This window comes from Brachyhypopomus gauderio, chromosome 12 (assembly GCF_052324685.1).
Source record: "Brachyhypopomus gauderio isolate BG-103 chromosome 12, BGAUD_0.2, whole genome shotgun sequence".
Lineage (NCBI taxonomy): Eukaryota > Metazoa > Chordata > Actinopteri > Gymnotiformes > Hypopomidae > Brachyhypopomus > Brachyhypopomus gauderio.
In genome coordinates, this window is record NC_135222.1 from 10643086 (window position 1) to 10662372 (window position 19287).

General features: G+C 41.0%; 1 protein-coding gene across 4 annotated transcripts in view; it reads left to right on the plus strand.

Moving 5' to 3' along the window:
• Positions 1-19287, plus strand: part of mapk8ip1b (mitogen-activated protein kinase 8 interacting protein 1b) — a 36229-nt gene that overhangs the window by 2986 nt on the left and 13956 nt on the right. For 2 of the 4 annotated variants that reach the window (XM_077023110.1, XM_077023111.1), the window contains one exon: positions 14603-14714. In XM_077023110.1, the coding sequence (XP_076879225.1) occupies positions 14603-14714 (112 nt within the window). Of the gene's footprint in view, positions 1-5567; positions 6225-14602; positions 14715-15971; positions 15993-19287 lie in introns of those variants that run through there. The other 2 variants (XM_077023112.1, XM_077023113.1) reach the window with 2 other exon arrangements.

A 19287-nucleotide genomic window follows, 5' to 3' on the forward strand; every position in this document is an offset into this window, starting at 1 on the left:
CGCACCGGCTCTGTTACACTCTGTGTGGAGAAAGAAGTAGTGTGGCCTTAGCTCAGAAGACACTGACACCAGAAGACACTGACACCAGGATTTGAGAGGCGAGGACTTGTCTTTTCTTTAGATTTGTTACTAGTAGTGTCTTCTCTAGTAATATCCAAGTTGTTAGTCTAATGCTGTTTCCTCTGTTAGGTCATTGTAATTGCTTAGTAATGATAAACATGACTGGGGCATGACTTATTTTAGGACGAGATCAATGCTTTGTTCTTAGTTACATGGATGCTTCTCTTGAAAATTGATTTATACGCTAGTAGTCACTTTCTTCACTTAAAAGCCATTCATGAATAATGCAGAACCTTCTCCCAGTCTGAGTGTCTGTCTGTGTGCATGTATTGTGTTCTATTTTGTTGTGTTCAGTTTGCTCCCTTCTGTCCCACTGACCGGGTTTATGTTGGGGTTAGATGAATATGGAAAAACATATCAGTCTAAGGGATTTAAGAGTTTAAATATGGTAGACAGTAGGGGAGACCAGGCAGGGTTGCAATTACTTACTTTCTGAGGTGTATGCAAACATACTATCGGCGCCCCCCGACCGAAAGTTGTTGAGGGGGGGGGGGGGGTGGGGGGTGGCGAACGTAAGATGGTAAGATGGACACAAATTAAGTATTATATCTGATCGATTTGGCGCCCCCTCTAGTGCAGCGCCCCTATGCGTCGCATACGCTGCATACCCCCTTTTTGCGCCACTGAGACCAGGGACAGTTGTAACACTTTTTGTGATTTTTCCAATAACTCAAAAAACCATTTACATTTACACGAATAGCCAATTTGCTGTATTATGAACTTCAATGTGTCTACTGAAACAATATATTTAAGTGGGTTTATGAAATATGTACAGGTTCCAAAATTGATTTAAATACAGTCACTCCACTGTTACAACCATCCCAGGGTACAGGGACAGTTGTAACACATGCCAGGGACGGTTGTAACATCTAAAATGTACTTTTCCTAAATTTACTACTTTCCTTCGGTCATATACATGATCAGCACAGTTGCTTATTAGATTTTACACTACATATAACATCACTGTGCACGAGCGAGGTGTAACGAATATGGTTTATTTAAACAGTTCACCGAACAAAAGGCAAAAGGCCAGAGAGAATGAGAGTAGCAGGCGTCAGCAGTGCGGTTTCTGATGAGACAGCACAGCATTAGTCTGTTGGCAGGCTAAGGCAGAGTGTCAGGAATGGCGACCTGTGAATGTAAATAGCAAACAAGTCACAGGTGAAGGGAATGAGTGAATGAGCAGGGTACTGAGATCTGATCAGTGATGTGATTGGTGGAAAACGTATGTGACTGGTGGAAGACCAGGGCCGGAGTGGGACACTTTTTCAGCCCGGGAGTTTCATGCCCAAATCCGGCCCAAAATAATATTTCCCTCCCAATCGGCCCAAACTAGAGACTGACATGAGCCGGCCCATCGGGAATCCTCCCGAATCTCCCGATTAGCCACTCCGGCTCTGTGGAAGACTGTAAACTGGTCTGGCTGGGTGCTGAGTGGAGCGTGACTGTTTCTTTAAATAAACCCTATTGATCTCTGTTTTTAATTTAAATCTCTGATTAACAACACATCTGAGTTATTAAACCTTTTCTTTTATATTTTGTTGCTAAAGACTAAAGTCCCAAGTAGGGCTGCCATGATTAGTCGACTAGTCACGACTATGTCGACTACTAAAATAGTCGACGACTAATTTATTAGTCGATGCGTCGTTTTTTTCCCTCTCCAAACTGCTGCGACAGTTTCCACTGCTGCGTCTGCGTTTCTGTCCTTGACGCACATGCGCAGTAGTGGAAACCGGGGTAGACAGTTGACGACATCCCAGGACGTTATACAGACAGGTTCTGGTATCGTGGCTACCCGGCTACGGAACTCAAAAGTGCGGGATCATTTTCCGTAGTAGGGTTCCGAAACGCGTGCAATATCTGCAAGGCAGAACTTGCCTCCCACGGCAGCACAACCGCGATGTACGAGCATGTACCTGAAGCATGTTGTGGCTAATTATGACAACAATGATGAATAGGGACCGCCATCTCTGTAATCTAAATTGCTAGTTAGCTGCTGAAGTTACCATAAACAGAGCGTTAACTTAGTACTTACTTATCGCAGGGTTGCCAACTTTTCAAGATCACTTGGAGTGAGATTTGATCTTTTTTGGGGGGGGGGGCGGGGGGGGGGGGGGAATGGACACAAATTAAGTATTATATCGCGATCGATTGCCAGTGGTTGTCGTCAGAGCGAACTAGTAACTCATTGAATCATAGATGTGGATCAGAGGTAAATAAACTAGATTTTTTTTTCGGCGTGAGAAATCGGGTGTGTGAGCGTGTGAAGACGGTCAAATGCGTGTGTCTCACTCTCAATGCGTGAGAGTTGGCAACCCTGCTTATCGCTGTAGCTGTAAAAGTTAACATTAGTGATGGCGATTTGTTTCATTAGCCTTAGCACGCATTCGTGTAATTTCTGTAATGTTAGTGAGAACAAAACTTTATTTTTGTGAATAACTCCTTAGTTTCAAATCCCTACCTAATTTGATTTAAATGTAGCGAAGTTTGATGCCAGAGACTAATGAAAGAACGAAAAACCTAAAAAAAAATTCTTTATTAATGTAGGCCTATTTATTTTTGTGTTTTTTAAGGCAGTGCCTTATCCTTATTTTAATAATTGTTTGTTGCAACAAGCTGCATATTTCATTAAAGGTTTAATGAACTATGATCTTAATTGTTTTTATTTTTAGTTATAGCTGAAATCTAATGATGGTTATATAATAGCAGTTGCATTCTAGTGTATGTTTTATATTCAATTAACGTACAATCAGACTAGTCGACTAATCGTAAAAATTAATCGGTGATTAGTCGACTATTAAAATAATCGTTTGTGGCAGCCCTAGTCCCAAGTGACCATGTAAGCCATCACAAACATGCAGACACTTCATATTTTTTTTGATGAATGAGTTTGTCCAAAGCCACACTGACATGTGACTTGGGAAGTCTCCCATAGTAAAGGAGGCAGGATCAAGGGTGATAAGCCGCCATGTTCTCTCAGATAGAACCTGCTGCCTGCTACTCCAACATCTTTCTTCAAAGGTTTTGCAAATTCTAAATTTTGCTCTGTACAAATTCTGTGCTGACAAAATTCTTTGTCACACTCGTTGTTAGCTTTGGAACTCTTCTGTTTGCATCTCATGCCCTCTGAAAACATTGCTGGCACAACGTAGTAGTCCAGATTGTCTGTCAGTTATCTGATGAGTCTGCTGGCACTGTATACATTGATGAGGGACCTCTAATGCTCGTGTGACCTCAAACCTGGGTCAGTGTACAGTTTTTCCTTTAGAAATCCAGCCCGGCGTTTTGTGCTTTCTGCAGACTTTCATGACTAAAGGTTCACTTCTCAGCTTCTCCCACCCTCTCCCTTCAGGAACTGAATTTTCTACTGTGTCTCATTGTTTTTGATTCTCTGACAAATTTAGATATAAATTTCCAATTTGTTGTTGATGTTGTTTAGGAGAAATAATATACTAGGTTAAAAGTAACAAATATAAATCATCAGCATGTGGAACATAATCTGTACTCTCAGAGCCATCACAGTGGAACATAGTCTGTATTCTGACAACCATCAGGGTGTGGAATATAATCCATAATCTGTGAGTCTTGGTGCATCACCTAATAACGTCTCTGTCTTGTTTATGTTGAAGTTGTTTGATTTGCTCTAAAATTGAAGCTATTACCTAATGTTGTTAAGAATTCAAAAGCAGAAATTTGAGAGCCATTCTGTTTTTACAATTGCTATTGTATGTATTGACTGCAAAAATATTAAAACATGAAAGCATTGTTTTTAATGACACGGTGGACATAGTTGTTTTTAATGAGGCTGATGCTCCTGTTTCATTGATGCTGGAAATTCCTCTGGGAATCTGCTAATTTTTCAGCCTGCAGCAGGAAGCAGCAAGCTTCTCCAGCTATTACTTCTCATCTTGATTCAGTCAGCAGTTAGCTTCATTTCACACATCCCTATGTGTGATCTTAATTTAAACCATCTGACATGGGCATGGGCAGAGAGAGGGAGTGCCCCATGGGGAGCACAGGAGGGCTGTAGTCCAGATTGTGTAGCAGGGCTACAAAGCTGATAGCAGGACGTGGGTGGGCTACCTTCCCCAGGCTTCCTGAAGAATTTGTTGAAAATAATTTTGGTAAAATGGAAGGAGAAGATGGAAGGGTCTCCTGTCATTGTTGAGATGGCCCAGATGAAAGCGAATTTCCAACTGGGCTCATATTTTTTGTTCATTCAGCACAGGAGTAAGAACTTTCCTATGTTATTTCTAAAATGAAGTTTGGTTTTGGAGGTACAGGTCTTCCATGCACAGAGCAGTGAATGCATGTTTGAATGTAGAGTCAAGACATGGTCTGACCTATGTTTCGTCCTAATGCTCTAGCTGGATAAGGTGTAACTGAGATTTGAGGTGATATTTAAATATTTTCAAGGACATACTTGGCTCTCTAAAATAAATGAATAAACCCAGGATCAGTTTGTCTATCTTTTGTTTCTGTTTCTTCAAATGACCTCTCACCAGAAGTACAGTGGAAATGCATCATCACTACTAGACAAAACAATAAGAGACAACAAATCTTAAGCAACCCAGTGATAAGAAAGAAAACATCCTGTTTTTACTTGGTATATGGCCAATTTATAGTTGTATGTATTGAACCAATAATCTATAAAATTGCTTGACCTCCTCTGTGGCTTTAATGTATAGTTCTGTTGTCTTCTGTGCTGATTATTTCCGCATGGCAACAGTATGAGGCTGTGTCCTGATTGGCTGCTCTTTCTTAAGTGGGAGGTATTCTATGGATGTATACCAGAGAGCAGCCAAAGGGTGGATTCAGCTACAAAGGGCTGAATGGGTCTGTGTATTGGTGAAGCTATGGTGCTTTATGGGTTCAAAGATTAAGGTACAAGTAGAACCATAGAAGAATTTATATATTAATTTATTATAAAGATAATCTCTGAGCAAATGCTTTGAACAATTAAACATTTTGAAACAACCCACAAATTATAGTAGAATTATATAAAAATATAAACACACTCTAAATGCATTTGATCCACTGTAAATTATTTACATTGGATCACGTCCTTGGATCAGAACTCTTTATACTAATATGCAATTATATGGATTCGTTGACTGATGTTTTTAGGCACTTGCTTGCTCCTTTATTGGGCTTTAACGTTCTCTGACCTACTCACTGAGACTTTTAACAAGCTTACTGGCTGGCTTCAGTATCTAATGTCCACACAGGTCTTTATTTGTGAATTTACATTTTGTCTTCTCTATAATGAAGAAATGAAATGCAATAAAACAAAATGTATTGTCAGGAGGGAGGGAAGAAGGAAGTTAATAGATTATGAAATTGACAAAATCACACACACACACACACACACACACACACACACACACACACACACACACACACACACACACACACACACTTCATGTCTTTAACAGCTGAACACATTCTGCCTGCTCCGCTTGCTTTGAGTTATTGCACTGCAAAGCATCCTCCACATGATTTCTGGCAGGAAAGAGAGGACAGAGAGAGAGAGAGAGAGAGAGAGAGAGGGGAGAGAGGAAGAAGGAGGAAGGAAGAAAAAGGTGACCGGGGCTGTCTTGGTCTGCATCATTAATCCTAATGCAGGGTGGGGGGTGTGTCGGAGTGGAAGCTCTTCAGCGTTTCTGCGGCTGCTCTAGCTGGGCACTGCACGCTCCTGCCCTCTCTGCTTTTGTCACAGCTGCACTTTTTCCTCAGCAAGGCAACCCGGAGTAAATCCTCCTGTCACGATGTAAATAAACTCTAGCCAAGGGAGGAGAGCAGAGGTAGAGAGGGAGCGACAGGGCGAAGGAGAATAGGAGGGAGCTACTGCGTGTGATGCTGCGCTCACTAATCTGAGGAACACAGGGGAGATTATTTTATATAATAGCTAAAAGGACACGAAGGGGGACTCTGGCTTTTCCGCTGCGGATCGGCTCGTTTGTACACACGGCGGAGCGGAAGGTGTGGAGATGCGTACGCTGCTCTGATTGACGGTCAGATAGCGCCCACGCTGCGCTGCTTCACAGCATGGAGTCCAGAGGGGACGGAGGCGAGGGCTGGATGGAGGACCAGTGGGAGAAATGGTAGGCATGCCACTGCGCCCTTGAGGCTTCTGCTTCCGGGGTGAGGGTGGTTCGAGGGTGGACGACCTTGTGCCAGATTGGGCAGCCAGATTTGATTCTAGCAGTCTGTGTCATACTGTTTTTCTGGCATGCTTGTGGTATCGCCAGTGGGTGCCCTTGACAGAGAGTGGTTGTGTGCGCGTGTGTGTGTGTGTGTGTGTTGTGTATATATGGATTGCACCAGAGTTGATAGGGACAGGTGACCGGGACAAGATTGGCTTCAGCAGATATACCAAACTTGATACTCTTTGATTATTGTGGGGACAATAAATTGGTTACAATACAATACTTCTATGATTGATCCTAGCAACACTAAATGTGAAGCAATCAATGCAGTGCTGATTCAGATATATCTATTTATCAACAGGAATGGTATATGAACTTGCACATGAAAAGCAGTTTCTGAATTCTTGTTTTGGGCGAACAAATGTAATTATATTCCTTATCGAGGATAAATGCTATAATGTTTGAACTCTAAGTACTTATTTTATTGAATCATAGGTTGGGAACACACATGGACTGAGTAAGGTCAGTCACTAAGGAGTTTACACAGCTGAGGTGGCATGCTGTGATTATGCAGGACATGCTCATTGCTCTCTCTCTCTCACACTCTCTCACTCTGTCCTCTCCTGGGCTATTGCCCATGCACCAAGGAGTAGAAAAGCCAGCACCCTGGTCATTATTGCTCTGTGAGAGGAGACATCACATCCTGATGAACTCTGAATGTCCTTAATTGAGCATTATGTGGTAAATTTGATTTGATAATGCGTTTCAGTTTTTAGTCTAAATCCAAAAGCTCATTTTGGATAAATTATCTCTGTAAAGATAATTTGTAACGTCAGTACATTACATATATTTTAAGTGCTTATAAAGTGAGAGCATTGTATGTATAATAAGTACTTATAATGTCAGTACATTACATGTATATTAAGTGCTTATAAAGGTGCTTCGGTGTCATTGCCATTAGCCTCATTTACCATTATGTATTTTTTTTTTTTTCCTGAGAAAGCACACTGTCCTGCTCTTGGTGACTGACCCAGGCTTAAATGCCCTCGTAGTTGCTATTGATCATGCAATATCGATCAGGCAATAATGTGGCCACACGGTACTCCCTGCTCCCTCTGGTAGCCCCCCTCTCATGTGTCCTGTGGGAAGGATTCTGAAAGGAGTAGAGAGGGGCATCAGGAGTGAATCGATTAGACCGGTCTCTGAGACACCATCCTCCATTTTACCACCCGACCCCTGCATGTAGAGAGGAAAGGGGCACGAGGGCAGAAAATGTGACTCCTTTATGTTGAAGCAAAATACAACTTTTGTTATGCACTTACACACAAACATAACAAAAAGCAGTTATTTTGAATGCATCCATTTATGTGACTTCTACTTTTAAAAAATCTTTTGTGTTTGTGTTTATGACACATGAGTTCACATGTCCTCTGTTTCTCATCTGTTCCATTGTACCATGTGACTGCCAATAAAGATCATATGTCAGGCATGCTGGACCTAGACAGAATGGGCGTAATTCCATTTGCAAAAATGAGGACTTGGCTATGACACCCTAATCAAATCCCATGAGTCACTGGCCTATTACAAGACATCCAACCTTTATCAGCTCAATTCTAATGTCGCGTTTATGGTGCCACAAGGCAGAGCAGGAGCAGTCAGTATCTAATACTGTAGGTCAGGGATGGGCAACTTCCATGATAAAGAGGGCCAAAATTTTTTCAGCACTATTATTGGAGGGCCACATGACCACGCACTTCAAATAATTGGATATGAAAGACACTACAAATGATTCTCAATAAGAACACATTTTAAATGAATTCAGATCTGTATGTTTATTGCACCAACATACATCTATTTTCTGCATATAAATGCATTAACATGTCCTTAATAAGTAACAAAGACAAAACATTTGCTTAATAAAAAAGTGCAAAAAGGAATTTGAACTCCTTCATATCAAAGAACTGTAACGCGTAGCGCGCTGCGGAGCGAGGAGGCGGACACACGCTGAGATGAGCGAGATTTAATAAGGGGAATTCCATAGGCGAAGTCGTTTGTACAGGCATGGGTCAAAACGGGAGAGCAAGTGGTCAACAGGACAGGCAGGAGTCGTAACAGGAGAGCCATTCACAACGGAGAAACACAACGGAGACGGAAAATACCAGAACAGCGATGACAGATAATCCACAAAACCGAACAAACCACAAATAACCGACAACGGGCGAAACACAGAGATACAAGTACACCGGACTAAACTAGACACAGCTGAACACAATGACGACACGGGCGTGGCAGACAGAGGGAAACCAGGGCAACAGACACGCAGGGCGGGATACAGCCCCGGTTCTGGACTGCTTTGCTTGGGGGGGCAGTAAAACATAATGAGGGGGCATGTTGATAGTCATGTTTATGAAGCCAGAAATATATTCAAGGCTTGATTTGTGCATGAATGATGACTATTGATACTGGCTTAAAGTGATGTATTAGGTAAAGAAATAAAAATGCACATTTTCGAACTTAAAACTTAAAACACAATGATTAAAAAATACATGTTGATTATGTAAATGGAGAACAAAGATTATCTAATTGTATTTCATTTCAATACTGCCATTACTAATAGAACAACTCTATTTCTTGAAAGGCTGACAAATGTACCTATACACAGACTGAGAATATTCAAACATGGAAATAGGAATGAGTGAGAATATTTATATTACTGGGAAATTAAAATATAAAGAAAACAAAAGAATACAAATTCTGTTATAAAAGGGAGTATTTGTCACATTTCTATTTTGAAAAAGAAAAAAATATGAAAGTACATAAAATAAGAAATCTATCTACTGCACTTTAATGGTAAAAAATCTGGTAAAGTATTGGTTTTTATTGATGTTATGAAACGTACTGGTACAATGCGGTATTTATGCACAGTATAACAATACTGGCTGTGATGGCGAGGAATCGTTTAAACCAGGGATGTCAAAGTCAAAAACACAGAGGGCCAAAAAAACAAATTTGCCACAAGCCGAGGGCCGGACTGGTTCAATGTTTATTAAAACATATTGAAATGATTGCACATAGCCTATTGAACCAAGACCTAACACAGTGTATATTATTTAATGTTTAAATGAATAAAGCACTATTTTCTTATGGATCTGTCAGTAATTTCAAGTGAAAACATTTTTCAACAGGCAAACAGATAAAAGCAAACTTCCTTCAAAGAAAAATCACATGAAGACACACAGAAGACACACAGGTTTACCTTTTACCTCCGTGAACATGTACTCTGCCTCCCACCTGGCTTGAAACCCGTTCTCAGTGTCCACCTTACGTTTAGTCATTTTTGAGAAGGGGGATAGCTGAACGTTGATGTCTGCTCTGACTGCTGATTTAGGTTTATACTTTCGCGAGTGACCATAGTGCGCGACTCCGAATTTTAATGTTGCTTTGTGTTGCAGGTTTGAAAAGTGCTGCAATTTAGGCTAAAGTACTTGAAAATGTTTTAAATTGTAACTACTTCGTTTCACAACAAATATCTGTCTGACTGAACAGTTCTCTTGTATTACGTTAACAAATACGAGCCTCTTGTAATTCCAGGACGAAACATGAGAGAACGTGAAGACGTTAAGTTTGGGGAAAATAAACAACCATTAAATAATGTGAATAAAAAGCGAATTATTTCGAATCATTTCGAGTATATGTATAAATATTTAACATATTTAAGTTTAACGTGCTGGAAAATATTGAAATGGACCTTTAAAGTGACGTACAAGTGCTTGAATTCCACCTTATAAAGGTGTATGAACCCTGCAGACATGACTTTGTTCATTGCGCTGGCGGAGCCACTGCGATTACGTCATTTTCGCCGCGCGGACCCTCGCGACGCTTCGCGCTGCAGTGACTTCGCGGGCTACCGTTGCATTGTGGGGAATGTAGTGTTTGTGCGTACAAAACACCATCGGGCGGCTGTGGCCTGCGGGCCGGTTCTAATAGTAATTCAATATCATCCAGGGGGCCATAGATAATCAATTCGCGGGCCGGATCTGGCTCGCGGGCTTTGACTTTGACATATGTGGTTTAAACCATGAGCCGCGACGGCTTGCACGGGGGAAAGAGCAGCCTCGCGCGGTGTCGTGCACCTCTCGAATTTTGTAACTTCGCGCGCGCCGCGCCTCAGCGCAATGAACAATGTCATGTTTGCCGGGTTCATACACCTATACAAGGTGGAATTAAAGCACTTGTACCTCACTTTAAAGGTCCAGTTCAATATTTCTCAACACGTTAAACTTAATTAAGTTAAATATTTATACATATACTCAAAATAATTCGCTTTTTTAATCACACTTTCAAAACGCCCAATCTTAACGTCTTCACGTTCTCTCATGTTTCGTCCTGGAATTACAAGAGGCTCGTATTTGTTAACCTAAGACAAGAGAACTGTTCATTCAGACAGATATTTGTTGTGAAACGAAGTAGTTACAATTTCAACATTTTCAAGTACTTTAGCCTAAATTCTAGCACTTTTCAAATCTGAAAAAGCAACATTAAAATTCGTCAGGTAAATGTTCATTCCCCTGTTTTTTATTACCACATATCGTTTCGGACAACACTGCGCGGCAAGTATTTAAACGCTTCCGCCGTTCGCGCAGGTTTAGGAGAACCAAGTTAGCCTAACCGCTAACGGCTAATAAAATAATTTAAGCAACACCTATGTAAGAGGTGAGTAACATTAAAGCAACAAAAAACCACAGTTAAGCAAATATTACCATGTGGAAGTCAGTTTAAACTCAGAAGAGTGTTTACCAGTATACCTGTCTTTCACTCATACTAACAGAACATATACTGCCGAACTGAACCGTTTGGGGCGGTCTGCCGATTTTTATATGACTCAAAGAGCCAATCAGGAATAAGCAAGGAAATATCTTCACGCTGTAAAGCAAAATGCATTTTTGTGATTGGTTCAGAGATAATAAAAAAAAGCCGTTGCTTGCATTGTGCTTGGGGGGGCAAAGACACAATTTGGGGGGGCAATGCCCCCCTCTGCCCCCCCCTAGCGCCGGCCCTGGCGGGATAACTGGGCAAGGAACAACACCGACACGGGAGAGGGGGGCGTAGCCCTACGTGACAAGAACAAAAAAGTCCTGCTCTGTTTTTTTTTCTTTTAATTATTATTAAATTATTATTGATCTGCGGGCCGCACTGAGTGAGGACGAGGGCCATGTGCGGCCCGCGGGCCGCCAGTTGCCCATCCCTGCTGTAGGTGTACCCTTCTGACTAATTAAAACTGAGCAGCACAGCAGCGTGTAAATCTTAACAGGCTTCTTATTGGACAGTGTAAGAAAAGCATTTTGTCCTGTACCTGTAAGAAATAACTGTTCTCTGATCATGCCATATGACATCGTCCTTCAGTTTGGAAGGTCTGTCCTACTTTCAGTGTGACTGAAATACATGTGAAGTTTATGTGTGGAACTACTATTTTGGCACTGCTTGGAAAAATGCCAGAATGGGGAAGAAAGGTGATTTAAGAGACTTTGAACATGGCATGATTGTTGGTGCCAGATGGGCTGGTCTGAGTATTTCAGAAACTGGTGATCTACTGGGATTTTATCGCACAACCATGTCTAGGGTTTTCAGAGAATGGTCCGAAAAAGAGAAAATATCCAGTGAGCGGCAGTGTGCAAATGTCTTGTTGATGCCAGAGGTTAGAGGAAAATGGCCAGACTGGTTTGAGCTGCTAGAACAGCAACAGTAACTCAATTAACTAGTCGTTACAACCGAGACATGCATAAGAGCATCTCTGAATGCACAACACGTCGAACCTTGAGGCTACAGCAGCAATCTGAAGAGTCTCGATTTCTGCTGCAACATTTGGATGGTAGGGTCAGAATTTGGTATCAGCAACATGAAAGCATAGATCCTTCCTGCCTTCTATCAATGGTTCAGGCTGGTGGTGGTGGTGCAATGGTGTGGGAGATATTTTCCTGGCACACTTTGGTCCCATTAGTACCAATTGAGTGTCATGTCAATGCCACAGCTTACCTGAGTATTGTTGCTGACCATGCCCATCCCTTTATGACCACAGTGTATCCATCTTTTGATGGCTACTTCCAGCAGGATAACGCGCCATGTCATAAGGCGCGAATCATCTCAGACTGGTTTCGTGAACACTGTACTCGAATGGCCTCCACAGTCACCAGATATCAATCCAATAGAGCACCTTTGAGATGTGGTGGAACGAAAGATTTGCATCATGGATGTGCAGCTGACAAATCTGCAGCAATTGTGTGATGCTACCATGTCAATATGGACCAGACTCTCTGAGGAATGTTTCCAGTACTTTGTTGAATCTATGCCATGAAGGATTAAGGCAGTTCTGAAGGCAAAAGGAGGTCCAACCCAGTACTAGCAAGGTGTATCTAATTAAGTGGCCAGTGAGTGTATTTACAATCACTTAAAAATGAATGTACTGGTCAAATTTAATGAAGGTTAATTAAGGTGCTCGAAGTAATTTAGGTGAAATATGAACAGCTGTAGTTCTTCCTACAATGTTCAGTTCTTGCTTCAGAAATGTTGCTGGGCCTATTGACTTTTCATCATAATCTGCCCTTAGGTGTGACAACTGAATCCAATGAACTCGATCTGACATTAGAATAACAACTTGTACAAATTGTGCTTTAACACTGAATTGATGTGAAGTAGTTTGACCTGAATTTACCCTGTTTTCTATGCGAACTGGGATTTGGTTAATAAAAAAAGCAATAAACCATCAGTGCCATGTGCTACAAAGAAGTGATGTGCACTTTAGGCAGCCTGCAGATAGATGTGTAACGTGTACAGTGCTAACAAATCAGGTAGATAGAAGGTGGCCTAGTGCTTTAGGCATGTGCCATGTGAGCTATTATTAGCATTGTAGGAGACACTGACACACCAGCACACCCACCTGCACACACACGTATGCACGCATGGACACACATACACCCCAAAGGACTTTAACGTTGGAAAATTTCACTAATTCATTTAAGATTTTCTATGTTCTGTTCTTTATATCATATTTACATATGAACTGCCAGACTGCAAACTACTTCACATCTTGACTTTATAAATAAAACAATATATTGCAATGTGTTGCTGATTCCAAAATATGAACAGAATATATAGAAATATATTTTCAACACATTAGCTTCAAATACATTTATACACGTTAATGACTACTCGTCAGGTTAATGGTTTTGCAAGGAGCAACATATTACCGCAAATCAAACAGCATTGGTGTCCTGCAACCTCCGATCGTTCCTTAGCGTTATGCAGTCACACCGCAATTCATTGAACTGAACTCTTCTAACATCCAATCAGAACCACGTTGCTCTTCAAATAAATTGCTCACCATTACCAGCCAGCTGGCAAAGAATAAATGTGAACCACTGATTTAAAGTGCTATTAGGACATGGAAAGCCAGAGTTCCAGCAGTTTCTCTACATGCTGTCTCCAGTTCAGGCTCATCTGTTCAGTCCTGACTCAGCTCTGAGGAAGCAGATCCTGTCCCTCTCATTGGAGCCCTGGAATCTCCTTGACTGTCAGGACTACTTAAGATGGGTCCCGTCTGCTGTCCCTCCAGGGCATGGACAGGGCCCAATTATGCAATCTCACATCTCCCAGCCCTCTAGACATCACCCAGCAACCATGCTCTCACAGACACACTGTCTCGTACTAGGGACATTGCTGATGCCTGAATTAATATGGTTGAATTTAAAGGAACAGTAACTTCATTTATCATTGTATGCTGTGTTTTTTGAACAAGATAAAATGAACTGATGAAATATTGTTTCTCAGTGCAAATGTATACATTTTTTTAGTGAAAGAAATTTCACTTGCAAATGACACAACATTTAGTGTTGCTTGGATCGGATAGAAGCATTGTATTGTAACCGATATATTGTCCCCACAATAATCAAAGTTGCTAATGTTTGAAATGTCTGGCTTATTATATTATATTATTAAAATAATATTATTCCATAAAATCTGAAAAGTGCATTGTGGCAAGTGATGAATGAGAGTCATTAATGTGTAAGCATTAATGAGAGTCACTTGCTGTGTAAATGTTGTGTAATTAGTGGAGTATTTAGTATGTTAATGCTTACTTTTATAAATTTTACACTTAACGTTTTTGACAGTCTGACATTTACTACAACAATATTACCCTGTTCTAACATGGCTAAATGGGTGTCATCGACCAGCTGCTTCAGGAGAAACTTTTGTTCTCAAAAACACCCTAAATCCTTTACACTCCCAAAATTGTGATAATCAGAAAGGAGCATAAATGTGTGTTTTGGGATTTGTAGGCTCACCCATGACTTAAGCCTGGATGAATTTGAGGATGAGGACTTGTCCGAAATCACAGAGATCACAGATGAGCGTGGCCTCAGCCTCAACTGCAACAGCTTTGATATTAAGGTACGTGAATATGCCAGAATTCTCAGGCCTAGAGTCGCATAAAAGTATGGTTGAAAAGGTGTGTGAACCGATAACGGAGCAGACAGACACAGAGGGATTTTAGCTCACTGGCTTACCTGCTAGTTGGGTGGTAGAGCAATAGGTCACAATGGGACCCAAGTACGGTCCCTGAACTAAATCATTATCTAACAGTTTGTTAAGGATTGTTAAATATTTTATACTTATTTTAATACTCAATAATGTTATAATTTGAATAACAAAACATTTTCTTTGTAAATAGACTGAGACAGCATGGAGCCCATGTCAAAACATGAAAGAGAAATGCTTTCATAAATTCAGCATCATTTTTTTACTTTATTAATGACTATTGCAACTGCAGTAACACTATGGAGCCTTCTGGTCCCGGGCGTTCACACACACTCTGTATATTGAGAGCCCAGCACAGTTTCACAGCAAATAAAGAGGCTTAGAGGACACAGAACTGAGGGGAGGCTGGCGGAGCACCTAAATAAGGGGCAGGCATGGTTGCAATATCAATTTCTGCTGCCTGTAAAATAATGATATAATTATTCACAATCATTAAGAAACTTTAATTGTTATTTAATGATTTAAGTTTCTATTTACTGAGGTTTGGTATTACATAACTATTTTGATTGTGTTACCTAATCATTATCGTTTCATGAAATATGTTTTGTTCCTTTTCATGTGCTTCTTCTCATATGCTACTTGCAGTTGGTTGCATTCCATTGTAGGGGGTGCTGTTCCCTATTTATAGCTGTACAGTTATTTTGGATGTGAAAAATTGAGTCGATTGGTTAAGATTTCAGTGTCATTTCCTTTTCCAGTTAATTACAGCTTACTGGTTTCTTCTGCGTGGCTCTCCCTCCATGATCAGGTACCGTATGTGTTCCATGTGGTGCACTGACAATATGCAGCAGGCAGATGGCCAGGTGCCAAACTGAGAAAACATGTCTGTGTATTTTCAGCTCTGACGTACAGGAGATGGGGCAGGGAAAAAAAATTAAATAAAGTTTCACAGTTGCTATGGAAATAGGGTTCTAGTTTCTTTTACGTATTTGGGTTGACTCATCCTCACTGTCTCGTTTGACACCACCTTCCTTTGCCTCTTCTCTCTCCACCTTTTCTGCCCTTGGCTCTTTCTCTCTCTCTCTCTCTCTGTCTGTCTCTCTCTCTCCCCCAGTAAGACAGAGAGTGAGACAGTGGGGGCTGTTTTAAAGGGACCACACACCTTGTGAAGGCACCCGTTCAGTAATGATGGTGAGGTCCGGATGTTTGGCATGGCATAGTGGGGTAATATGGGAGAGGCATAATCATTAGACCAGACCCTTGGCACAGCTGAAATGTAACTCATGATGCACAAATTAGCTGAAATGACCACAAAAGGTCATAAAATTTAAAACATAGAGAGTGAGAGGTGTGCAGAGAGAAAGAGAGAGAGACATATCTTGAGGGGTCTGTGTGCTCAAATTTCACAGTGCAAACCTGACTCTTCTGCTAACCAATAGCTTCATGATCTCTTCGACATCCTCGTCCTAGAGCCCGCCCCCTGCCTATTGTACATCACGTGGATGCTGTGTGATAGGGGGCAGGTCAGAGCTCACGGTCCACCTGATGGCCTTCCTGTGGATGTATCTGAAATGACCTCTTTCTCACCTAAATGATTTGAATCATGATTTTAGGACACAAAACAATTTTATTATCAGTTCAAATTCACTTTTCAATTAACCATCTTTGTCATCATCATTAACAACAATTCTGCTACTCAAACAATTACAGTTCAAAATCCATATTGTTGACAGTAGTAAAGCCTTGTTAGTTTGAGTGTATTTATTTAATTGCATGTGGTCAAGTTATAAATTAATTAATTCGCATACTGACTAATTAATTAGCGTATTGAGCATGAGTTAATCAGCTTATTGGCCATTTGTTAATTAGCATATTGAGATGTCAGAACTAACCATGTGATCAATCACATGACTTGCACATAGTTGTATAAGCTGTGACAAATCTGTGAGTATCATTGTACAGGCTCAGAGTTAATAAATGTAATCAGAAATTTTAAACATGCCTCATGTGAGCCTGTAATAAAGACTCCAAGATATAATCTGATAATGGCTGCTTGCAGGCTTTCTGTTTTTATGAAAGATTAATGACAAGTGTGCCACATTTCTGTGTTTTTATGATAAAGAAGCAGCTTAACTAATCATATTTTAAATGAAACCAATTAATATGGAAACGAAGTAGTTTTAACATAAGGACTTGATTTGATAGAAATGTTTAATTAGATTTATCCATTTTCTTAGTGATGAACCATGGTGTTGATCTTTCAGGCTCTGGTTAAAAAAGGAACAGCAGACTTAATTAAACACACTTAAACAGATTCACCCAGGCAGATAGATACAGCATCTTAAGGGACTTTTGCTGATAAAGTTTATGGGTGAAACCAGGCTGATTATGAGGTTGAATGAGGCCTTATTGGTGGAATACAGCATGGTACCACTATTCAGTATGGTGGAGTATAATGCAATATAGCACTATTAATCACAGGGTAATTAAGTTACATGTCTTTGTAAATGTATGGTGAGTGTTTGTAAGGGGTCAGAGTCCAAAAGCTGTGTCTCTTTGGCTTGTCTCTAGGCAGTTGCCTAGCAACAGGGCCAAGGCTCTTAAAGGGACTACATATGTTTGGTAGTGGACAGAGAGAGAGTGGATCACAACACCACCGTGGCTAGCCTGGCATGAACTCAAGGGAGAACTTACGGACAGACGCAGATGTGCACCTGGTAGAGCAGATAGCGCATACTAACAACACCATAGTCACGGATTGAATTCCGAGGGGGTACCCAGGGGGTCTACTGGCATTTTTATGTAAATAACCTAACCCTAGCTCTGGCTGCCAAATTCTGAAAATTTCTACATTTTCATCTCCTTAAATGACGGAAGGAGTGTTCAAGGAGGGACATTTTGTGTGTGATGCACAAATCTGGCATACCTGTCCGTATGCCTGTTGGTAATCCTGACCCTCCTCTACTGTCACATGCTTGCTGATTCAGAAATGAGGCTCCCTCCACTTGAAATCTCCACTCAGTATTGCTAAGTACACTGAGTTACATATTTTTGTATGAGAAGTGCTATATAAAAAGTGTTTCTATTCAATTTATTTTACTTTCTTTCAATAGACACATTTTGCATTTTCAACCATGACATCGGGCTGATAATGCTCACCATTCTTCCAAGTTAAATACTGTTGACATTATGCATGAAGGATTTACACATCAAGACAATGCATGGGAGGGTGGTGTCATTAATATCTGACCTCGGTGCGAGTTTCATATAGTGTCAGCTCCCCGAATGAAGGGGAACGAACTTACATCTGCCCATCTGACTGAAGTGGGAAGTGAATCATGGCTGTTTGGCATACGCCCTGAGGTATAAGACTGCTCCAGTTCCACAGAGCATTGGTAGCATCACTCAATGCTGGTAAGGATAAATAAAGGAATTGTGGGTAATCTGGTTACATTTGGCTTCATGGCCTGGCACGTGTGTGCTCATACGTGTGCTTAGGCTGTAGGCTCATACAAGATTTCTGCAGTTACTGTCATCTGTGGGGCTATGGCCGTGACAGTCCTGGGTCTAAAGAATCCTTGTGGCTCTGTTTATTACCACATAAACACAAACACAGTGTGATACCGATTAGGCAAAATGCAGAGACAAGCAGCGTTTACTTACCAGAATCGCAGTCAGGAGAACAGTGCAGGGCCAAAGTATCAGGGGAGTAAGAATAAATGGCTATGATAACACGAACGCTAAACACCAAATAAAAAAAATGGGGAAACACTAAAGATAAATCGCAGACACAAAACTCAACAAATGAAATGTCTAATCTCTATCCTCAAACACTAAGCAGTAACAAGACAGGGAAAACACAGGGCTTAAATACACATGACACTAACAGTAGACACCTGAGGCTGATTAAGCAGGAGTGGGAATACAAAGCAGACACAGGTGGGAGGTGGGGCACAGAACCAAAACCAACAGGAAGCACGTGGCTAGACAGGAAACCAAAACAAAAGGACACATGGAGGGGCATCGCCATGACATGTTTGCATTATCTTCCCTGGAGCCATTTGGCACTAACATGTCATATCTAGTCAGGGAGGGAATTATTTTCCTGCTGATTACTGTGGACATGGTCCATAAATAATCCTAGTTTTACATCTGTATGTTTGTGAGTGTAAATGTGTGTGTGTGTATATATGTGTGTGTGTGTGTGTGTGTGTGTGTGTGTGTGTGTGTGTGTGTAAGAGAGAGAGAGAGAGAGAGAGAGAGAGAGATTCAAAGCTAAGTATAACTGGAGGAATAAAAAGGAACCCATTGCTAACAAGGAAGTAGACTCTACCATAATTGCATCTGAGATTGGTCTCTCATTGACCTTAAACACATATTTGGAAATGACAGCGCTCACACATTTTATAAGCAGATGTTATTAAATGTGTGTCAAAGAAAAATCCTCAACCCATGTAGATATTTGTAGGGTGGGTTGCTATGGATA